At 40.9% G+C, this 19,726-nt stretch overlaps 1 protein-coding gene and 1 pseudogene across 1 annotated transcript; both read right to left on the bottom strand.

Annotated features, from left to right (window-relative positions):
• Positions 1-860: 860 nt before the first annotated feature.
• On the bottom strand, positions 861-10,908 carry LOC103716602 (probable metal-nicotianamine transporter YSL12). The gene is made up of 6 exons (XM_039126907.1): positions 10,362-10,908; positions 3,298-3,461; positions 3,024-3,121; positions 2,793-2,927; positions 2,405-2,594; positions 861-2,257 (listed from the first exon to the last, which is right to left on the bottom strand). Exons 1-6 carry the CDS (start codon positions 10,870-10,872, stop codon positions 1,178-1,180), a joined length of 2,178 nt encoding a protein of 725 aa, XP_038982835.1. The 5' UTR covers positions 10,873-10,908; the 3' UTR covers positions 861-1,177.
• Positions 10,909-11,832: 924 nt separating this feature from the next.
• Positions 11,833-19,451, bottom strand: LOC103699983 (annotated as a pseudogene).
• Between the last annotated feature and the right edge of the window lie 275 nt (positions 19,452-19,726).

Below are 19,726 nucleotides of genomic sequence, written 5' to 3'. Positions count from 1 at the left end.
CGACGTAAGGGACACGGGGCCCGGCATGCTTCCAAAATGGAAGAGGCTCGATATTTTGCGATTAATTAAGTAGGGGTGCAGGTGAGACAGGGTAGAGCCGGATCTATTTACTAGGGACCGGTGTCCTTATATGGAAACCCATATGAGGCAGGAATCCTAGGTTACGCACAATCCAAATTAAAAACATATGGATGGAGAATCCACCATATATATCGATCCGATGGAATCTCTATGCCTTGTGGGGTTTTTGCTGGTTGTTGGGAAGTTCGAGCGATTAGTTTTTGCGAACAACCAGGAAATGGAAATGGAGCACAGCCGATTGTAAAAATGTCAGACAGGAACATACAGGAAATAATGGCAGGAAACAGCTCACGCAAGTTCTGTACATGTATTTCAGACCAATTTTTCCAAGAAATGGGAAAGTTGAAAACTTCTAGTCCTCAAGTGGAACATGCATCGCGGCGGGTGGACTTGTGGCTTAATTGGAAAAGAGTCCAGGAATTAATGGGTGAAAACGACCTCTGAGGCTTAGGTTTGAGGTGTGGTGCTCTTTGGATTGCAAGTCTCGTTTTTGGCCTAAAAGAACCCTAATGGACTTCAGGTGCTGAGAATAAAAGGCCTGATCAAAGAAATGAGGTTGCAGAAAGAGAGTGGATATGGTAGAATTTGGGTACCTTGGAAGAATATTGTGTGAAAGAAATGTTCAAAATTCATGCTTAAGGTAAGAGTGTCAAACATCAAGGACTGCAGATAAATCTGAAAGGAAGAGATTCTTGCAAGCCGGATTTTGAACCCACTGACTGCAGCCGCACTGTTTTCAATATAGTTCGCCATTACGATGTCAAACAATCCCATTAAGTTTGGTCATTAATAATTGGCATCGGTACCGGATGCACGACATTTTATCATATCTGCAAACAGCCCTCTCTCATAAACCTTCAGCTTTATTTACATATCTATGGTAATGTCTGCACTTTGCCAACCCATTTACAATTGATATACCAAGACACGAGAACTTCTAGCTTGGTGTATTCCCCCTAGAATATTGTGTGAAAGAAATTTACAATCTCTGCTTACCTAGTTGATCCCTGAATATATTCCTTATTTTTGGTTTCTGGTCTGCCCCAAGATGAAGAAACTACGATAACTTGGCAATGAGATGATCCACTTCGTCAATCTATTCCCTTGACAGGAACTTCATGCATATCGGCGGCTTCACGTTAGCCAGAGATAGCAGAGATTCAGGTAAAGTCCACATCCCATGACCACATATCAAACCAGAGGCCACTGCAGGACCAAATGCATCTGCCTGGGTCTTGTTGATCTTTTCCCACACAAACAATATCAAGCTCCCTACACACATATCAATGGCAAAGTATGACCCAATATAGAAAGGTATCGCCATTGCCATAGGGAGAGGTATGAACCTCGCCACCTTCTTCGGGGACAAATCTCTAATCAAGTTAATGAGAATAGCAGCAGCAAAGAATATGCAGCAGAGAGTGAGGCAGTGCTTTGGTAGTGATGAGAAGCCATCGACACCGAGTATTGCTATGTTCCGGAAAATAAGGGCATTGGGAGCTGGATATTCACTATTAGGCAAGCCAAGTTCATTGAAAGCCTTGTAGAAAAGCCAGAAAACACATGGAGCAATCACACAACCCATTGCGGTGCCAATTATTTGGCTAACGAACATGGACCTCGGCGAGGCTAATGTCAGGTATCCCGTCTTGAAGTCCTGCATGAGATCTGAAGCTGTGGCCACAATGCTCATCATTACACCACAAGCTGCAAGGCCCGCTAGCACACCACCATGAGAGGCCCCTGCCCAAGCTCCAATAAGAAATATGGCAAGCTTCCCGTAGGCGGTGGCAAGAGACCAATCAGTGAGGCCAAAACCATAGGCATTGCCGAAGGCTAATACAGGTGCAAAGATGTAAGAAACCAACACATAGTACCATTTCAGTTGAGGGAAGATGTGAGGAAGGGTGGCAATGGAGATGGAGGCAACAACAACATAGCCCCCATATGCGACTGATTTTGGAATTTGATCTTTAAGAAATATTTCAATTCGGCGTTGGTCATCAAAGGATATGATGGTAGTTGTGGTGATAGGATGACCATTATCTGAGACAGGAAGCGTGCTTGTGGAACCTTGGCTACGCATTATGGAAATGATGGAGGACATTGTTCGAGATAGGACCTTCAGGAAGTTGTACAGACCATCCCCAAGAATCATGGCAATGGCTATGAAGACCTGTAGAAGACAACATGAATGTAATAACAAGGTTGAGTGTAATAACCACAACTTGGTTAGATTTACTTAAACAATTTCTGGGATTGGTAGTTTTAGTTGAAACACGAGCAAGAACAACAGAAGAAAGAAAAAAGAGGGGATAATCACCCTATAGCCCTGCAAGCTGTGAAGACTGCTTGATGGGATATCTGCAGGGTACCAACTGCCCTTCATATTACCTATAAGAGGCCACATGATTCCCCATGAAAGGATGCCTCCGAGTAGAAGAGATATGTTCACAATGTATGGGCAGATCATTCCAACTCCAACATACGTTGCGGAGAAATCAAAGAAAAACCTGTGGCAATATTAATGTCTTATCAGCAACATGTAGATTATCAAGATACAAGAATGATGATTTTAACAACTAAATCACTTAAAGTTAAGTTCTTTCTTTTATTTATTGAGAAGATATATACAAATATCTTACATATTAAATTAAGGCCCCTTTACTGGAGGAAATGAATGAAATGAAATTAAAGTTGAAGCATGTTACTTGTTTTCATAAGCTTTAAGACCAAGTGTAGGGAAGGCTGCAAATCCACAATCATCACCAGCAGTGTAGAACCACTGGAAGAATCCCCAAAGGAAACTGAAAGCAAAGAACTTGCCCAATGCCCTTACCTGTTTCCTGAAATATACAACAGATTCATGTAACACAAGGGGAAAACATTAAAAATGCAAAAGGTGCAGACGTAGTTGATTCATAGGATCTTTTAGGAGTTACTTTGCTTTCTTTGCACCCTCAGGAGTGTGGAAGCCATTAATAAGAAAAGCAGTTGCAGTACCACTTGGGTAGATCAGCTTGTAGTCAATGATCATGATCTGAAACATATTTTTGATTAGAAAAATTAACCAAATCACCAACCAAGAGAAGCTTATGTGAATTAAAGACAGGAAATCTCAGAGTTTTAATTGCAATCAGTTGATGGATTGAATGCATTGACAGTTTTCCATCGAGACACTTGAAACACTAGATATATATGTTGGGGAAGAATTACCTTTCTTAGAGGCACAACGGAGAAGAGTCCAAGAAAACTAACGGCAAAGAGAAATCCAATCATCCATCCTAATTTTGGATCTTTGATGTTCTGCTCATTGTTCGCTTCTGATGCTTGATTGGCAATTCTTCCGCTCATACCAAAAAGGTAATTTCCAAAGCCACCTGTTCATAAGGATAGAATTGTATAATTGACACCCAAATCACTAGAACAAACAGTACTACGTACAGACTTATCTACTGGTGGAAATCAAGCATCCCATAATTTTGTTTCTAGAAGAACAATGTAATACCCTTGTTATGTCACATTGTTTTGAACAATGGCTTCTAGATCTAAGTGAATGAGTACATGTGAGATATGGGAGCCGACTTCAGCCCCGTTCCTATTTTGGGAGGACCGGAACAGAGGATCGCGATTGCGATCCTCTCCGGCTCCTCCAGGGATGATCAGGGTGAAGGCGCCGCGGGTATCCCGCGGCACCCCCCTCCAGTCAAACCGCGGTCGCGGATTTCGCTCAACCGCCGCGATTTTCACGGCGGAGAGCCGTTACAAGGGATGATAAAAACCCCCTTCCTCTTCCTCCTAAGACCACCTCTGAGCCCTCCTCCCTCTCCTCCGTCTCCTCCTCTTTCCTCCTTCCTTCTCCTCCTTTGTCTGGTGACCGGCGTGCTCTCCCGGCCGAGCGCCGTCCGAATCCCCTTCGCGGCCTTCCTCTGTTCCGTAATCCATCCCTCGGTCCCGAGCGCCGCCGCCGCCGCTTGACCGCCGGATCGAGCCTCCCTCGGCCGAGATCTGGCACCTCCGTCGACTGCCGGTAAGCCCTCTTCCCTTGTTGCTCTTCGATCTAGCCGGAACATGCTTGATTTCCTCCCTTTGTTTTGGCCCCAAACCGAGACCATGCTCGATTGTTCTCGACCCCAGCCACCGCAACGGCTGCCGGCCGCCACTGCGGCCGGCTGGCCGTCGACTGGGCAACGACCCCCCCCCCCCACACCGGTCCCTTCTTCCTCCTCCCCCTTCCCCTGTCCGTGGGGGTTTGGGGAAGATGAGGGCCCTTACGGGCCAAACGGGGCCAAGCATGGGCCCTGTTCACTGCGCGCCCAACTTGGGCCCGGTTCGAACCCGAAACTCGAAAAAAAAAGAGAGAGAGAAAATTCGAAACCCGAAATCCAGTTCAGACCGAAAATCCGGAACCCGAAACCCGAAACCCAAACCCATTTGGCCAATAAATGAAATTTTGCAGTTAAGCCCTTGACAGTGTATTATTTCACAAAAGAACCTTCTGTAATTTATGTTTGATCCCTATAGGAAAGATTTATTACCTAAAGATCCTCAAATATATTTATTTAGTTCCTTCACTCAAGTTTTATTATAGAACAGTACCCTGTAATTAAGTATTAGTCCCTAAAATAAATTTTATTGCATAAATGATCCTTTTAGAGGCCAACTTTGGGGGCCCTATTAGGCCGGGTCTATGCGGGCCCATTGGGTCGTGTCCGATGTGGACCCTATCAGGCCATGCCCTTATGGGCCAACCGCATCCTCCAGAGATAATTTTCTCATACAGAGTTTGTTTTCATTATACTAGGTACCAAAACGGAGTTCTCACAACTACTATGAGATTATATCTACCGCTAAGGGGTTTGTTGCATGTAGTGAACGTGAGCCTACAACAACATTTGGGGTCTAAAAATGGGCAGATCAAAGTAAAAATTTTCTTTTTAAGGGAAGACTTTGACCATGCAAGGAGGAATTAGATGATGCAACATAAGAAAAGGTTTATGTAGAAGTTGAGATCTAGCTCTATAAACATTTTATCTTTTTTGATTATTTTTGCTAGTCATAGCTATTTAGGAAAAGTTGAAGCCAATTTATAATTAGAAGAGGAATCCATCTCGAACTTTAGGATTTGGGCCTTTCTAGTATAAATAAAGGGATTGTAATTTATTTTATTTATTTAATCAATAAAAGAAAAGAAGACTTAGAACCCTATTTTAATAATTCTCTTATTTTCCGTTATTCTCTTTGAGAGATCTTAGATGTGCAGATAGAAAGAATTGCTTCCACTTCTCTCCAATTGGATTAATTTGGCATCGAGTCTAGCATCCAATCTTTGTGAAGCCGTAGTTTATGGACCATACCCATAAACAGTACAATTAGGCAAGAGAAAAGCTTTTAGTGTTTGGAGTACATCAAAAGACAAAAAAGGGGATAGCTTTTTCCTCAGTGGATGATGACATGAAAAGCCGTCTCTCTCAATTAGAGGAGAAGAATGTACAACTTAGAGTTTACAATTCAACCGATATGTTTAGCTCCAACACCTAGTACTCCTGTTGCAAATCCATCTTTGATGTCTAGTAATGACGAACGGTTAGCAAAGAGAAGGATTGATTCATAGGTACTGAAAATCTAAACAGAGTAAGAGTTTCCCCATTTTCAGTTTGAATTTTACATTTCCCAACCCTAGCCCAACCCAAACCAACCGAGTCTCAAGGTTAGAATTTCTCTAACACATCCTAACTTGGCCCAACCCCTTCTTCAGCTAAATTCAGATTTAGTTGGATTATTCAGGTTTGAACATCAATTGGGTTATCAAAATGAATAAAAATTTAAGAGAAAATGTTTCGTTGTTTCTGTTAGATTACTAGTTGATTGAGGCTTCAATAGTTCATCAATTCTAATGACACACTTATACCTAATTTAATAAGACTAGGGATATAATAAGATAAAAAATATATACAATTAACCCATATGAAATATGAATATGAATTTGAAACATATACATGAATTATTTATTAATTTATATATTGGGTTGGGTCTAGTTGGGTTCACCTTGGGTTAGAGTCAGGTTTGGGTTGGCCAGGCGTTTTGAGCCCAAGCCTAACCCAAAATATAAAACCTTAATCTAATCCTACCTAATGAACGGGTTGGGTAGGCAGTTTCGATTGAGCCAAACTCAAGTTGCACCCCTAACAAGAATAGGAAGTCGACCTAAATTTGGACTCAACCCTCAATAATATAAACAAAGAACATGTGTAACAATTATGGGAAATTAATGAAAGCAAAATGGGTTTAAAACCCTACTTTTGATTTTAATTATTTTAATATTATTGGTATGTCCAAGTTGACTGAATTGAAGGAATTGCTTCCTTCTCCATCCAATCAAATCAAGCTGAAGGTGTGCATGTTGTCTAGTTTATATCCGACTTTGACCTGTTGCTAGGAGATGGCTAATACCCTACTTGACTTTGTCAACCCTTCATGACTAAGGTGAGGTGGGACCCAACCAAACTTGACCTAATTGAACCCTAAAGGATGGGTCCATAGCTGACATGACAAAAATTGGCCAGCTTGAATTAAAATATCCATCCACTCATGGTGTCATGTTCAAATATCACTTAACATGATTTTATAACAAAGTAGAGAGAAAAAATTCTGCGCATCTGTCTAAATGCTAACAATGCCCATAAAAAGATAGTGGAAAAGTTGAATGAAGCTTGCATACCATTTATGGACCACCATCATCATTTGTCGACAAGTTTTTTTTTCCAAGTTTGAATTTATAAAAATTTTCTGCCATTCATTATTATCCATGAAAAAAATTACACAAACCTTATATTATGAATTAAAAACAAAACATAAATCCAACTCCCTATCTAACATCCACCATGACTCCTTCAAGACTCCAGTAAAAGAATAAATCATAACTAAGTCATATTGTTAAAACTAGAATTTCGATAGTGTGTAGCTGAAATGATAGTTCGATGACATTTTAGATTGGCATGAATAGTTGTTTTTTTTTTTTGTTAAAATAGTGATGTGCACATGCCATGCATATGGAGTACTTGATGGGTTGTCATGGCACTATCAATTGCTAGTAATGAACTCTATAGACAATACTTATTTGATAAGATCTAAACATTCTTATAGGTTATTGTTGAATTTTGACATTCATCAATAAGGATAGAAAGACTTACCCATAGATGTTTTCTCAAGTAATTTGAAATATTTCACCCAACAATGATATTCACCTATTCTTTTCTTTAAGCACACATTGCCTTTTAAATATTCAAAAAATTCTCAATTACCAAGTAGAATAATAAATAGACGAAGTACTAGATGGTTCGCTGTAGTAACATCAATCATTATTGTGATATGTAACGAACCTTATTCACAACATCTATTTGATAAGTTAGGACTGGGGAGGAGAGAGAGGTCGTAAAATAAAATAGAAGGAAGGAATATGGAGGAGAAACGGTTTAGGATATTCAATAATTGGAAGTTTTTTCTTAGATAGCTAAGGTGGATAGAGGGGTGCTAAGGTAGAAAATCTCTCTTCGTTTATAAAGAAGAAAGGAATAGGAGCAATTGGATATGAGAGAGAGAGAGAGAGAGAGAGAGAGAGAGAGAGAGAGAGGAGGCAAAGTTGTAAGAAGAGAGGGAATATGTGAGAGAGAACATGAAAAATGGATAGAACTTAATTACCACATGATTAGAGTTAGATCTTTTTGCAAAAATGTTAAGAAGGGAATCAATGGGATTTTAAGAAATTAAATGAAGAATTTGTTATTTTTTTATGCAATAGAAAAAAAGAGGTTATTTGATTTAGAGTATTTTGGTCAATTATACGAGTACGACCAATTATTCCTAGTTTTTGCTTTTAGAAATATTGTAGATTTAGACGGTAGAAGAGTTTACCTCTATTGAAAAAAAAACTATTGAAATGATGGATTAGATCCTAACTCGATCTACGAATATATATCATGCATGGAACTTGACATATTGTGTTTGGCAATCAGAAATATTATTGTGTTAACTTGGAAAAAGTTGGGAGTTAGATAGAAACAATTATTCACATCAAAGAATGGACATGCCTCAACTATCTATCTAGCATTTAGATCATCAGGGAGGAATAACTCAAATGACCATCAAGAATAACAATCTTTGATTTATGGAATGAGAGCTAAAACAGAACGGTCTTTGGCCCCATTCTGAAGTTTGTTTTGTATAGCAAGTACCATAATCACATTTTGTTTGGAATAACCATTCCTTTAAATAAAGGAACTATAATTCCACTCCTAATGAAAAGTCTCCCAGGAATGGAAATGAACGACATTTTGATATGAACCAATTGGCAACATTTATGATGTAAAAAGGAAATAAATGAATTTTAGTATAAAGAAGTTAGAGGCATTTGCAGAATAAAATAAAAAATGGATGATCCATGAATATTTGAATCTAAAAATATTATTTTGTTGGTATAAATTAAAAAATGTAAAAATTACATCCATTATAACATTAAATTATTTGTTACATAAAAGTCTATTATGTATATCATAGCAAATTTGCGCTGTGCAATGCACTGCAGAACAAAAAAAACTTAATGAACAAAACAGTATAAATCAGCAAATCATATTAGATATAAATTAAAAGCTGACTAAATATAAAAATAACTAAGAATAACCAGATAAATATATACAAATCATAAAATACAAGATAAATAGCAAATCAAATAAAAATACTAAAAACATTACATATAAATATTAGAAATATGCTAATTCAAAATATGAAATATGAAATAAATAAAAATATAGAATATAAAATTTTAAATAAAAATAAAAATCGGTACAAATATGACTAATACAGAAGACAAAAATGCATAAAAATATCATTAATAATAATAATAAATAGAAATAGAAGATAAAAATTGATATACAAATTATGAGAATAATAACAAGAAAAAAGTACCCAAAAAATAATTATAGATATAAGAAAATATACTAATTAAAATGTCGGATATGAATAAAAATTAAAATAAAACAATATCATAATTAAAGGATGTTATTTAAAAGTTTGATATGTAAGCGTAATATCACAAGAGGCCCCAAAAAGAAATATAATACTCGTTATTTTAAAATTTGGTTATATTTCTTAGTAACTAAAAGATATATTTTAAAAGTTAACATAAAATTGATTCTACTCTAGCATATCACTAGCTAAATTATATCTAAGAATTACCATTCTATTTCCATGCATTTCTTCATATCTCAATAAATGGAACAGGAATGGTGCATGATTCCAATTTGTTACTTTCCACTTTGCATTTCATTCTAATAAATCCATTCCAGTCTTTATTTCATTCTTCCAACACAGATTTAGTGTAAGACCTTTTGCCCATAGTTTGCACTGCCTGCACAGGAATAATCTGGACACGTTCAATCGACCCTTGATCACTTAGTTTAAGGCTGCTGGCATGAGCAGCATGCTGACTAGGAAAGCTAAAGCCACACGGAAAGAGTTTTTATATCCAATCCGGACATAACTTACGCATGTTAGATAGGTTCCATGAGGCTTTCTAGCAAAAACTAGCACTTAGCAACTTGAAGAAAAATACTCCAAAGGATAGCTTAAATTAGTCTAACAACTACTGAATTATGATCAGCTACCCAATTAGATACCTAATTATTCTTGGGTTTATTAGTAGGTGTCGCTTTGAGGTTATCAATTCAGTTTGGATTTGGATCCGATAGATATACTTTCTATCTTCTTGGGCATGAATAGAAACATGACATACCTAACCGAACAATATGGGATGCACCGTACTCAATTCGGTACCAATATATGGTATGGGAGGTACTGACACTCAGTACGTTGAATCGGCTTCATAATGTACCATATCGATACAGTGACAGCAAGACATAGACACACACAGAGTCAGCGGTAAACCCAATCCAATCCTGACCTATTGACATTTGACACCCCCGGCTGCAAAATATTATATATATATATATATATATATATATATGTATGTATGTATGTATGTATGTATGTATGTATGTGTGTGTGTGTGTGTGTGTGTAAACTAACTGATCATTAATTAAAAAAATGAAGTCGTGTGCTTAAAATATCGTGCTGCGTTCCAAAAAAGCAGTTTAGAAACGAGGGAAATAAGCATAGTCATTATCTCATTGATAGAGGTGAGAGGGAAAAAGCAGCAATTAATGGTGAACGGTGAGGAAACACAAAGGGGAAGAGAGAGAACTGAGAGCAGCAAAGTTAAGTACCGCTGAAGGCGATGCCGTAGGCGGCGACGCAGCAGGTCTGGATGACGGTGTTCTCCTGGCGGGTGAAGGGCAGTCGGAGAAGGCCCGTCTTCTCGAGGGCTTTGGTCCAGGTCTTGATGAAGAAGAAGCCGAGGAGGCCGGCGGCGACGTTGAGGGAAGGGATGATGCCGGTGGTGAGGTTGAGCTTCGTCACGATGATGCTCAACATCACCGAGAGGAAGAAGGACACCACCAGAGCCCGCAACGTCAGCTGCTCCCTCCACGTCGGCACCCGCTTCCCCTCGAAGGCCCTCTCGATCGACATCGCTTTCTCCTCCGATCTTTCTCCTCCTTCCCCTTCCTCGGTTTCCTTCGTGTTGGTCTTCCTGCGGCGGTGGTGGCGGCTCATCTGGCTCATCTCCACCACCATCCCATCCTTCTCCTTCTCCTCCTCCTCCTCCCCTACCATGTCTGCCTCCTGATCCGTGGCCCAGCTCCCTCGCCTGGCATCGCCGTTTTCTTCGGTGCCCATTTGGGACTGAGCTGGAGAGGATAAGCTTGCTTGGTTTCTCTTGGTGCTGTTTATAAAGTCATTGGTCAGCTGGATCTACATTTCCATTGGCTGCGCGGAAGAAACGGCGCCAACTGCCAACACGATGAGGGCGACAGCGGACTGATTAATATCCGTCCAATACCGATAGAAAGTTATATATTCAAATATATATATATATATATATATATATATATATATATATATATATATATATATGAATAGATAAACTATCTCATAAGACTATTTAGTACCACTGAGGTGGTGCCAGGTGTGACGTACTCACCTTCGGATGGGAAGGATATAAGTAAAACGGAATTTACCCACATCGAATATTCTTCTGGTGGGGCGGGGGTCAAGTAGGGGCTGCTACGCGGGGGTGGGCTGGTCCCTTCCTCCCCCTACCTCTTTTTTCTAGCAAAAAAAAATAAATATATATATATATATAAGTTACCAGTAATCATTTATTATACAAGGTATATTGCTATATGTTAATTTAGGTGCTATAAGGCCTTGATGCCCTTTTCATAGTTTTAGCATTTTTTTTTTAATTGAATTCATAGTTTTCGTATTGGCGTTCACATTTGGAAGGATAGGGTTGCTCCTATACGCAAACTAATAACAAAAATTATCTCCTATTGGTTGTGAGATGGCTCAACACTAGCTTTAATGGATGGATTTGATCGAATCACGAGTGATGAACCAGTTCTTATAAATGGCTGGACCGGTCACATGACTCGGACTATATATTGAGTCCAGCCCATTTAAGATGGATGGAAATCAATTTTGGATACCCATCAAGAATATTATATTTTGAAAAGTTAATCAAGCTAAAACAATCCATAATTTGAGAACTTTATCCATGAAACATCTAATACATACGATCAAAATTAAATCATGAACAACAGGCGGCATGACAAAACTTGACTAAAAATTGAAAAGATACGCAGAAAATCAACTTAGGTGGTGGATGAGCGGCATGCCTTGTTGATCCCTGAATCTATTTTCTGTTCTTGATTTATTGTCCATCAACTTTGAGGAAACTATGTTAACTTGGCAATGAAATCATCAACTTGGACGTTCACCTTCCGAGATAGGAACTTCATGCATATAGGTGGCTTCACTTTAGCCATAGCCAGCACAGTTTGTGGTAGCGTCCATATCCCATCACCACATATCAAACCAGAGGCTACTGCCGGCCCAAATGCATCCGCCTGTGCCCTGTTCCTCATTTCCCACACAAACAATATCAAGCTCCCTACGCACATATCAATACCAAGGTACGACCCAACATAGAAAGGCATCGCCATTGCATGCCATTGGGAGAGGTATGAACCTCGCTACCTTCTTCTCTCCAGCCAAATCTCTTATCAGGTTAATGACAATAGCAGCAGCAAAGAATACGAAGGAGAGAGTGAGGCAGTGCTCTGGCAGCGACGAGAGGCCTTCCACACCAACTATCGCCATGCTTCGGAAAACAATGGCGTTGGGAGCTGGGTATACGCTATCAGGCAAGCCAAGGTCATTGAAGGCCTTGTAGAAGACCCAGAAGACGCATGGAGCAATCACACAACCCATCGCAGTGCCAATTACTTGGCTGACAAACATGGACCTTGGAGAGGCTAATGTCAGGTATCCTGTTTTGAAGTCCTCCATGAGATCTGAAGCTGTGGACACAATGCTCGTCATGACGCCACAAGCTGCGAGGCCTGCTATCACACCACCATTCGAATGACCTGCCCAAGCTCCAATAAGGAAGGTGGCAAGCACACCATACGTAGAGGCAAGAGATCCATCAGTGAGGCCGGTACCGTAGGCATTGCAGAAGGCTAATACCGGTGCAAAGATGTAGGAATCCAAGACATGGTACCATCTGAGTTGAGGAAAGATGTGGGGAACGGTGGCAGTGGAGATGGCAGCAATGGCAGCATTGCCCCCATATGCCACTGACTTTGGAATCTGATCTTTAAGAAAGAATTCAGTTCGACGTCGGTCGTCGAAGGATATGGTGGCGGTCGTGCTGGTACGACAACCATCATCTGAGACAGGAAGCATTATTATGGAATCTCTGCTTCGCTTTGTGAAAATGAATGGAGAAATTGTTCGAAATAGGAGCTTGACGAAGTTATAGAGACCATCTCCAAGAATCATCGCAATGCCTTTGAAGATCTGCAGGATATGAAGAAGAAGAAAAAAAAAAGACTTAGTAACAGGGCTAACTTGGTTGGTGTACGTAAACTTGTTCCTGTGATTAGAAGGTTCAATTGAAACTTGAGCTGCCAGAACAACAGAAGAAGAGGAGTGGAGGATAGTTACCCTATAGCCCTGCAAGCTCTGAAGACTGCTTGATGGGATATCTACAGGATACCAACTGCCTTTCTTATTACCTAGGAGAGGCGACATGATTTCCCATGAAAGGATGTGTTAGAATAAGTGGCTCATATTAAGTGGTATTCTTATTTGAGTGGTACACTGATATTCTAACGGAGCGGAGCGAAGCGACGGAATATATTTATCTTTGGGATAATTATGTAATATTTTATTTTACCAGGGATGCTGATAGGGATTGGGACTCTAGGGTTAGGGTTTAGCTATAAATATCTTGTAACCCTTGTTATTTGGTGACAGAAAAAAAGTTACGGCCGTTTCGCTCCCGTGGACGTAGGCACATTGCCGAACCACGTAAATTCCTGTGTTCAATTTCTTCTTTCTCTTCTTCCCTGAATTTCTGTGCATTATTCTGTTCGCCGTTTGGATCCTGTATTTTCCGCAACAATTGGTATCAGAGCCTCAGGTTATATTTCCTGCGGCCGTGGGCGGTGCTCTTCACGCGGGGAGATCAGAGGCGTCTTCTCCCAAGCCGAGGAAAGGCAAGAGGTTTTTTTTTCTCCCGGTGGGTTCTCTCTCGAACGCCGTGAAGAACCAAGAGAAGAGAAAGGGGTTGATCCAAGCCGTGGGAGGTGGTTCACGTGAAGGGAAGGGAGATTTGTTTTCTCTGTTTCACGGGGGGGCTGAGGGGTTTGTGTCCTCTCTCCCAAGGCTCTCTTCCCAAGTCGTGGGTGTTAATTCTTGTGGGATCTCAGGGTTGTTCCCAAGCCGAGAACAACACACAGAACAAAAAAAAAAAAAAACAAGGAGGAACTTCTTCTTCTTCCCGTCGCGTGGGTTCTTTTGGGCGTCTTCTTTCCAAGACAAAATCCCCACGGTGCTGTGGGTGATTTCTGCTTCACGTGAAGGGGGAAACTTTGCTTCACGTGGAAGGCTCATATTTTTTGGGTGTCTTCTCTTCCCAAAACGAGAAGAAGAACAGAGGAAGGAGCGTGAGAGAAGGAACGGAAGTCCAGTGGTTTCTTTTTTTTTGGGCGTTCTGTTTCACAGGAGGGGTTGTTCCAAGCCGTGGGAGGTTTTGCTTCAGGTGGTGGGTTGTTTCTCCCAAGGCGTCTTCTTCCCAAAAACTGAAACCCAAGTTTCTTCTCCCTGTGGTGGTTCCTTGTTTGCGGCGGCTTCCGCGTGGAAGGAAGAAAAACTCCCTGTTGCAGTCCACGAGCGAGGAAGAAGAAGCCCCCGTGCGCCTGTGTCTGCCCGCGTCCTCCGGTTGCTGCGCCGTCGTGCACCCGTGCCCGTGACCGCACCGCCTCTGCCGCGCGTCCAACGCCGCGCGTGATAGATCCGGAAGAGGAGTCTCTCCCGTGCGCGTTCTGACCTAAGAAGAGGGGCGTTTCTGGTATTTTTTTTATTTTCATCAGATCCTATTTTTCTCTAATTTATTTTGCAAAAAAAAAAAGATAAGATTGTAGAGATGTCTTCTGCGAAGTTCGATGTGATAAAGTTCGATGGAACTGGGAATTTCGGGCTATGGCAGAGGAGGGTGAAGGATCTGTTAGTATCACAGGGTATGGTAAAGGCCCTGTACGGAAAGAAACCAGATGACATGGGTAATGCAGAGTGGAAGGAATTGGAGGCTAAGGCTGTTTCAAATATACGACTTTGTCTGGCTGATGACGTGATGTATCATGTCATGGACGAGGAATCGCCGGCGGCAATTTGGTCAAAATTGGAGAGTCGGTACATGTCCAAGTCGTTGACGAACAAGCTCTATCTTAAGCAGAAACTGTACGGTCTTAAGATGACAGAGGGTGCTGATTTAAGCCAACATATCAACGTGTTCAATCAGATTATCAGTGATCTGCAGCGAGTTGATGTGAAGTTCGAAGACGAAGACAAAGCGTTGATGTTATTGCATTCTTTACCCGCTTCTCCTACGTACGAAAATTTGGTTACAACTCTGACGTGGGGAAAGGAAACCCTAGAGTTAGAGGACGTCATTGGAGCCTTGTTAGGTTTTCATCAGAGGAAGAAAGCCAGTGCTGAGAGTTCTCAAGGAGAAGGCTTAGTGGTGAAGGGTAACCAGGAGCGTGGAAGAAGCAACATAAGGAATGGATCAAATCGCAGTAAATCCCGGTCTAAATCCAGGAAAAAGAAGAGCATAACATGCTACAAGTGTGGAAAACAGGGTCATATAAAGCGAAATTGTCCTGAGAAAAAGAAGGGTAAAGATGATGACAGATCTGAAGGGTCCAAGTCTGCAAATATAGTGAAAGAAGACACAGAGAGCAGTGATGGTGATATACTTTCAGTTTCGTCCAGTTCAGATCATCTCGCGGATTCTTGGATTCTAGATTCAGCATGTTCTTATCACATAACGCCCAATAAAGATTGGTTTGATACCTACAGGTTAGTTAATTCTGGTTCTGTTTTGATGGGTAATAATGCATCTTGCAAAGTCATTGGAATAGGGAATATCAGAATTACTATGTTTGATGGTGTGGTTAGAACATTGTGTGATGTTAGACATGTTCCAGATTTGAGAAAGAATCTAATTTCATTGGGTACCTTAGACTCTAACGGGTTTTGTTACAAGTCTCAAGGTGGAGTAATGAAGGTTAGTAGAGGTGCTATGACAGTGATGAAGAGGCAGAAAGTAGCAGGGAACATCTACAGGTTGATAGGGACTACTGTTGTAGGTGGAGTTGCTGCTGCAGAATCTGAGTCTGATAATGCAGTCTTATGGCATATGCGTTTGGGTCATATGAGTGAACGTGGTATGCTGGAACTGCATAAAAGAAATTTCCTGAAGGGTATTAAAACTTGCAAACTGGATTTCTGTAAGTATTGTGTTCTTGGAAAACAGAACAAGGTTCAATTCAGGACTGCCACGCACAAGACAAAGGGTATTCTTGACTATATTCATACAGATGTTTGGGGACCAGTCAGAGTAGCATCACGGGGTGGACATATATATTTCGTAACTTTTATTGATGATTTCTCGAGAAAGGTCTGGGTATACTTCATGCAGCACAAGTCAGAAACGTTTGCCAAGTTTAAGTTGTGGAAAGCTGAAGTAGAGAATCAGACAGGGAGAAAGATCAAATGCCTCAGGTCAGACAATGGGACTGAGTACACAGATTCAATGTTCATTGAGTTTTGTGAGCAGCATGGAATTAAGAGACACTTCACAGTACGCAAGACACCTCAGCAGAACGGTGTGGCGGAAAGGACGAATAGGACTATAGCTGAAAGAGCACGGTGTCTTAGGTTAAATGCAGGGCTTGCAAAGAACTTCTGGGCAGAGGCAGTGAATATGGCATGCTTCTTGATTAACAGGTCACCTAGGGCAGCACTAGATGGTAAGGTTGCAGAGGAGGTATGGACAGGTAATGAGGTAGACTACTCCGGTTTGAGAGTATTTGGATGTCCTGCCTATGTGCATATTCCTAGTGAGGAGAGGTCAAAGCTAGACCCGAAGTCTAGACAATGTATCTTTCTGGGGTATCAGAAAGGGGTGAAAGGGTACAAGCTTTGGGATTCGAAGGCAAACAAGGTGGTGATCAGCAGAGATGTGGTTTTTGATGAGAAAGCCATATTGAAAAGTACTCAAGAAGAAGAGAAGCAGATGCCAGAAAGTTGCAGCAGCAATAAGCAGGTGGTGCAGGTGGAGTTAGAGAGTTCTGTCAAGGAGAATAATGTTCAGGATACAGAGACGTCTACCTCAGCCGATCAAGAGCAACATAATATAACCACAGACAGACCCAAGCGTACTATCAAGCCACCAACTAGGTATGGTTTTGAAGATTTGGTTTCCTATGCATTAATCACTAGCAGTGGAGATCCTACTACTTTTCAGGAGGCAGTACACAGCCAGGAGAAGAGTAAATGGATGGGTGCTATGATGGAGGAGATGGAATCTTTGAATAAAAATCAGACATGGAAGTTGGTGGAGCTTCCAAAGGGGAAGAGAGCGATAGGATGCAAGTGGGTGTTCAAGAAAAAGGAAGCAGTATCAGAAAAAGAAGGGAAAAAGTTCAAGGCACGTCTGGTAGCAAAGGGATACTCACAGAGAGCTGGGATTGATTATGATGAGATTTTCTCCCCAGTGGTCAGACACACTTCCATCAGGGTAGTGTTGGCATTGGTAGCACATTACAATATGGAGTTAGAGCAGATGGATGTAAAGACAGCTTTTCTTCATGGTGAGTTGGAGGAGCAGATTTACATGCAGCAGCCAGAAGGGTTTTCAGAACCTGGACAGGAGCACTTAGTCTGTAAATTGAGGAAGTCACTTTATGGGCTAAAGCAGTCTCCGAGGCAGTGGTACAAGCGTTTTGACTCCTACATGATTCGGATTGGCTACAGAAGATGTGAGTATGACTGTTGTGTTTATGTGAGGAGCCTTGATGATGGTTCTTTTATTTTTCTGTTACTGTATGTGGATGATATGCTGATTGCTGCGAAGAGTATAAATGAAGTCAACAAGTTGAAGATTTTGTTGAGTAGAGAGTTTGATATGAAGGATTTGGGCGCGGCCAAGAAGATTCTTGGGATGGAGATTCGCAGGGACAGAGATTCCAGAAAATTGTGGTTATCTCAGGGTAGTTATATACAAAAGGTGTTGGAGAGGTTCAGCATGGGTAATCCGAAGCCAGTGAGCACACCTTTAGCGAATCATTTCAGATTGTCTACCTCACAGTGCCCAAAGACAGAAAAAGAAATTGAAGACATGTCAACGGTTCCATATGCTAGTGCAGTGGGGTGTCTGATGTATGCTATGGTTTGTACCAGGCCGGATTTGGCGCATGCAGTTAGTGCAGTGAGCAAGTTTATGGCGAATCCAGGGAGACAGCATTGGGATGCAGTCAAGTGGATTTTCAGATACTTGAGGAGTACTATAGACCATGGTATCATGTTTGTCAGACAGCAAGATGATCCTTCAGTCGTAGGATATGTTGATGCAGATTATGCAGGGGACTTGGATGACAGGAGGTCGACTACAGGCTATGTATTCACTCTTGCAGGAGGGCCTATCAGTTGGAGGTCCATGGTACAGTCTCTAGTTGCACTATCTACGACTGAGTCAGAGTATATGGCAGTGGCTGAGGCTGCCAAGGAAGCATTGTGGTTAACAGGATTAGTCAAGGAGCTGGGTGTTCAGCAAGGTGGAGTTCAGTTGCATTGTGACAGTCAGAGTGCGATCTATTTGGCGAAGAACCAGGTGTATCATGCGAGAACCAAGCACATAGATGTGAGGTATCACAAGATCAGGGAGTTGGTTTCTTCCGGTGATATATTGCTTGAGAAAGTTCACACTTCTGAAAATGCAGCAGACATGTTGACAAAACCCGTTACTGCAGACAAGTTCAAGCATTGCTTGAACTTGGTTAACATCTCTAGGTGCTAGAGAGGATGTGTTCCAACCTATCAGCGTCAGGTGGTGTCCCAGGTTATTTTTCTCCTAAGGGGTGAATATTCGCCAAGGTGGAGATTGTTAGAATAAGTGGCTCATATTAAGTGGTATTCTTATTTGAGTGGTACACTGGTATTCTAACGGAGCGGAGCGAAGCGACGGAATATATTTATCTTTGGGATAATTATGTAATATTTTATTTTACCAGGGATGCTGATAGGGATTGGGACTCTAGGGTTAGGGTTTAGCTATAAATATCTTGTAACCCTTGTTATTTGGTGACAGAAGAAAAGTTACGGCCGTTTCGCTCCCGTGGACGTAGGCACATTGCCGAACCACGTAAATTTCTGTGTTCAATTTCTTCTTTCTCTTCTTCCCTGAATTTCTGTGCATTGTTCTGTTCGCCGTTTGGATCCTGTATTTTCCGCAACAGGATGCCTCCGAGGAGAATAGATATGCTCACAATGTATGGGCAGATCATTCCGATTCCAACGTAAGTTGCAGAAAAATTGAAGAAAAATCTACAGCAATGCATGATCGTAACTAATTGAGCAAGGAGAATGATGATCTTAGCAAATCGATAAATTAAAGCTAGATGCTTTTTTCTTTTGTTGAAAAAAGTTGGGCGCTTCTTTCGTCAGCAAATTTATATGAAATATCTTACATTGTTAAACACCCTTTACTAGCAGAAATGAATAGATAAGAAAAGAGATATTTGTGAGGGATGTAGAGATTATGCATTGTACGTGTTTTCATAAGCTTTAAGACCCAATGTAGGAAAGTTTGAAAATCCACAGTCATCACCCAGGGGCGGCCCAATACATTTGGGGGCCTTAGGCGAACTCATTAGAAGGGGCCTTTTTTATTATTATTTAAATAATAATTTTTTTAATAAGTATAAAAATATTTTAAAATTTTTATTTAAAAATAATTCGCCTAGCTTTTTGAGAAGCAAAATTACTAATTAAACTTTTATACTCAAGATCCATTAAAATACTATTTTCAATCGATAATATAGCTAATCCATTTAATCTTTCTTGTGACATAGTTGATCGCAAATAAGATTTTATCAACTTTAATTTTGAAAAACTTCTT

This window comes from Phoenix dactylifera, chromosome 5 (assembly GCF_009389715.1).
Source record: "Phoenix dactylifera cultivar Barhee BC4 chromosome 5, palm_55x_up_171113_PBpolish2nd_filt_p, whole genome shotgun sequence".
NCBI lineage: Eukaryota > Viridiplantae > Streptophyta > Magnoliopsida > Arecales > Arecaceae > Phoenix > Phoenix dactylifera.
The sequence above is the reverse complement of the archived record's forward strand: the minus strand, read 5'-3'. Positions and strand labels throughout refer to the sequence as shown.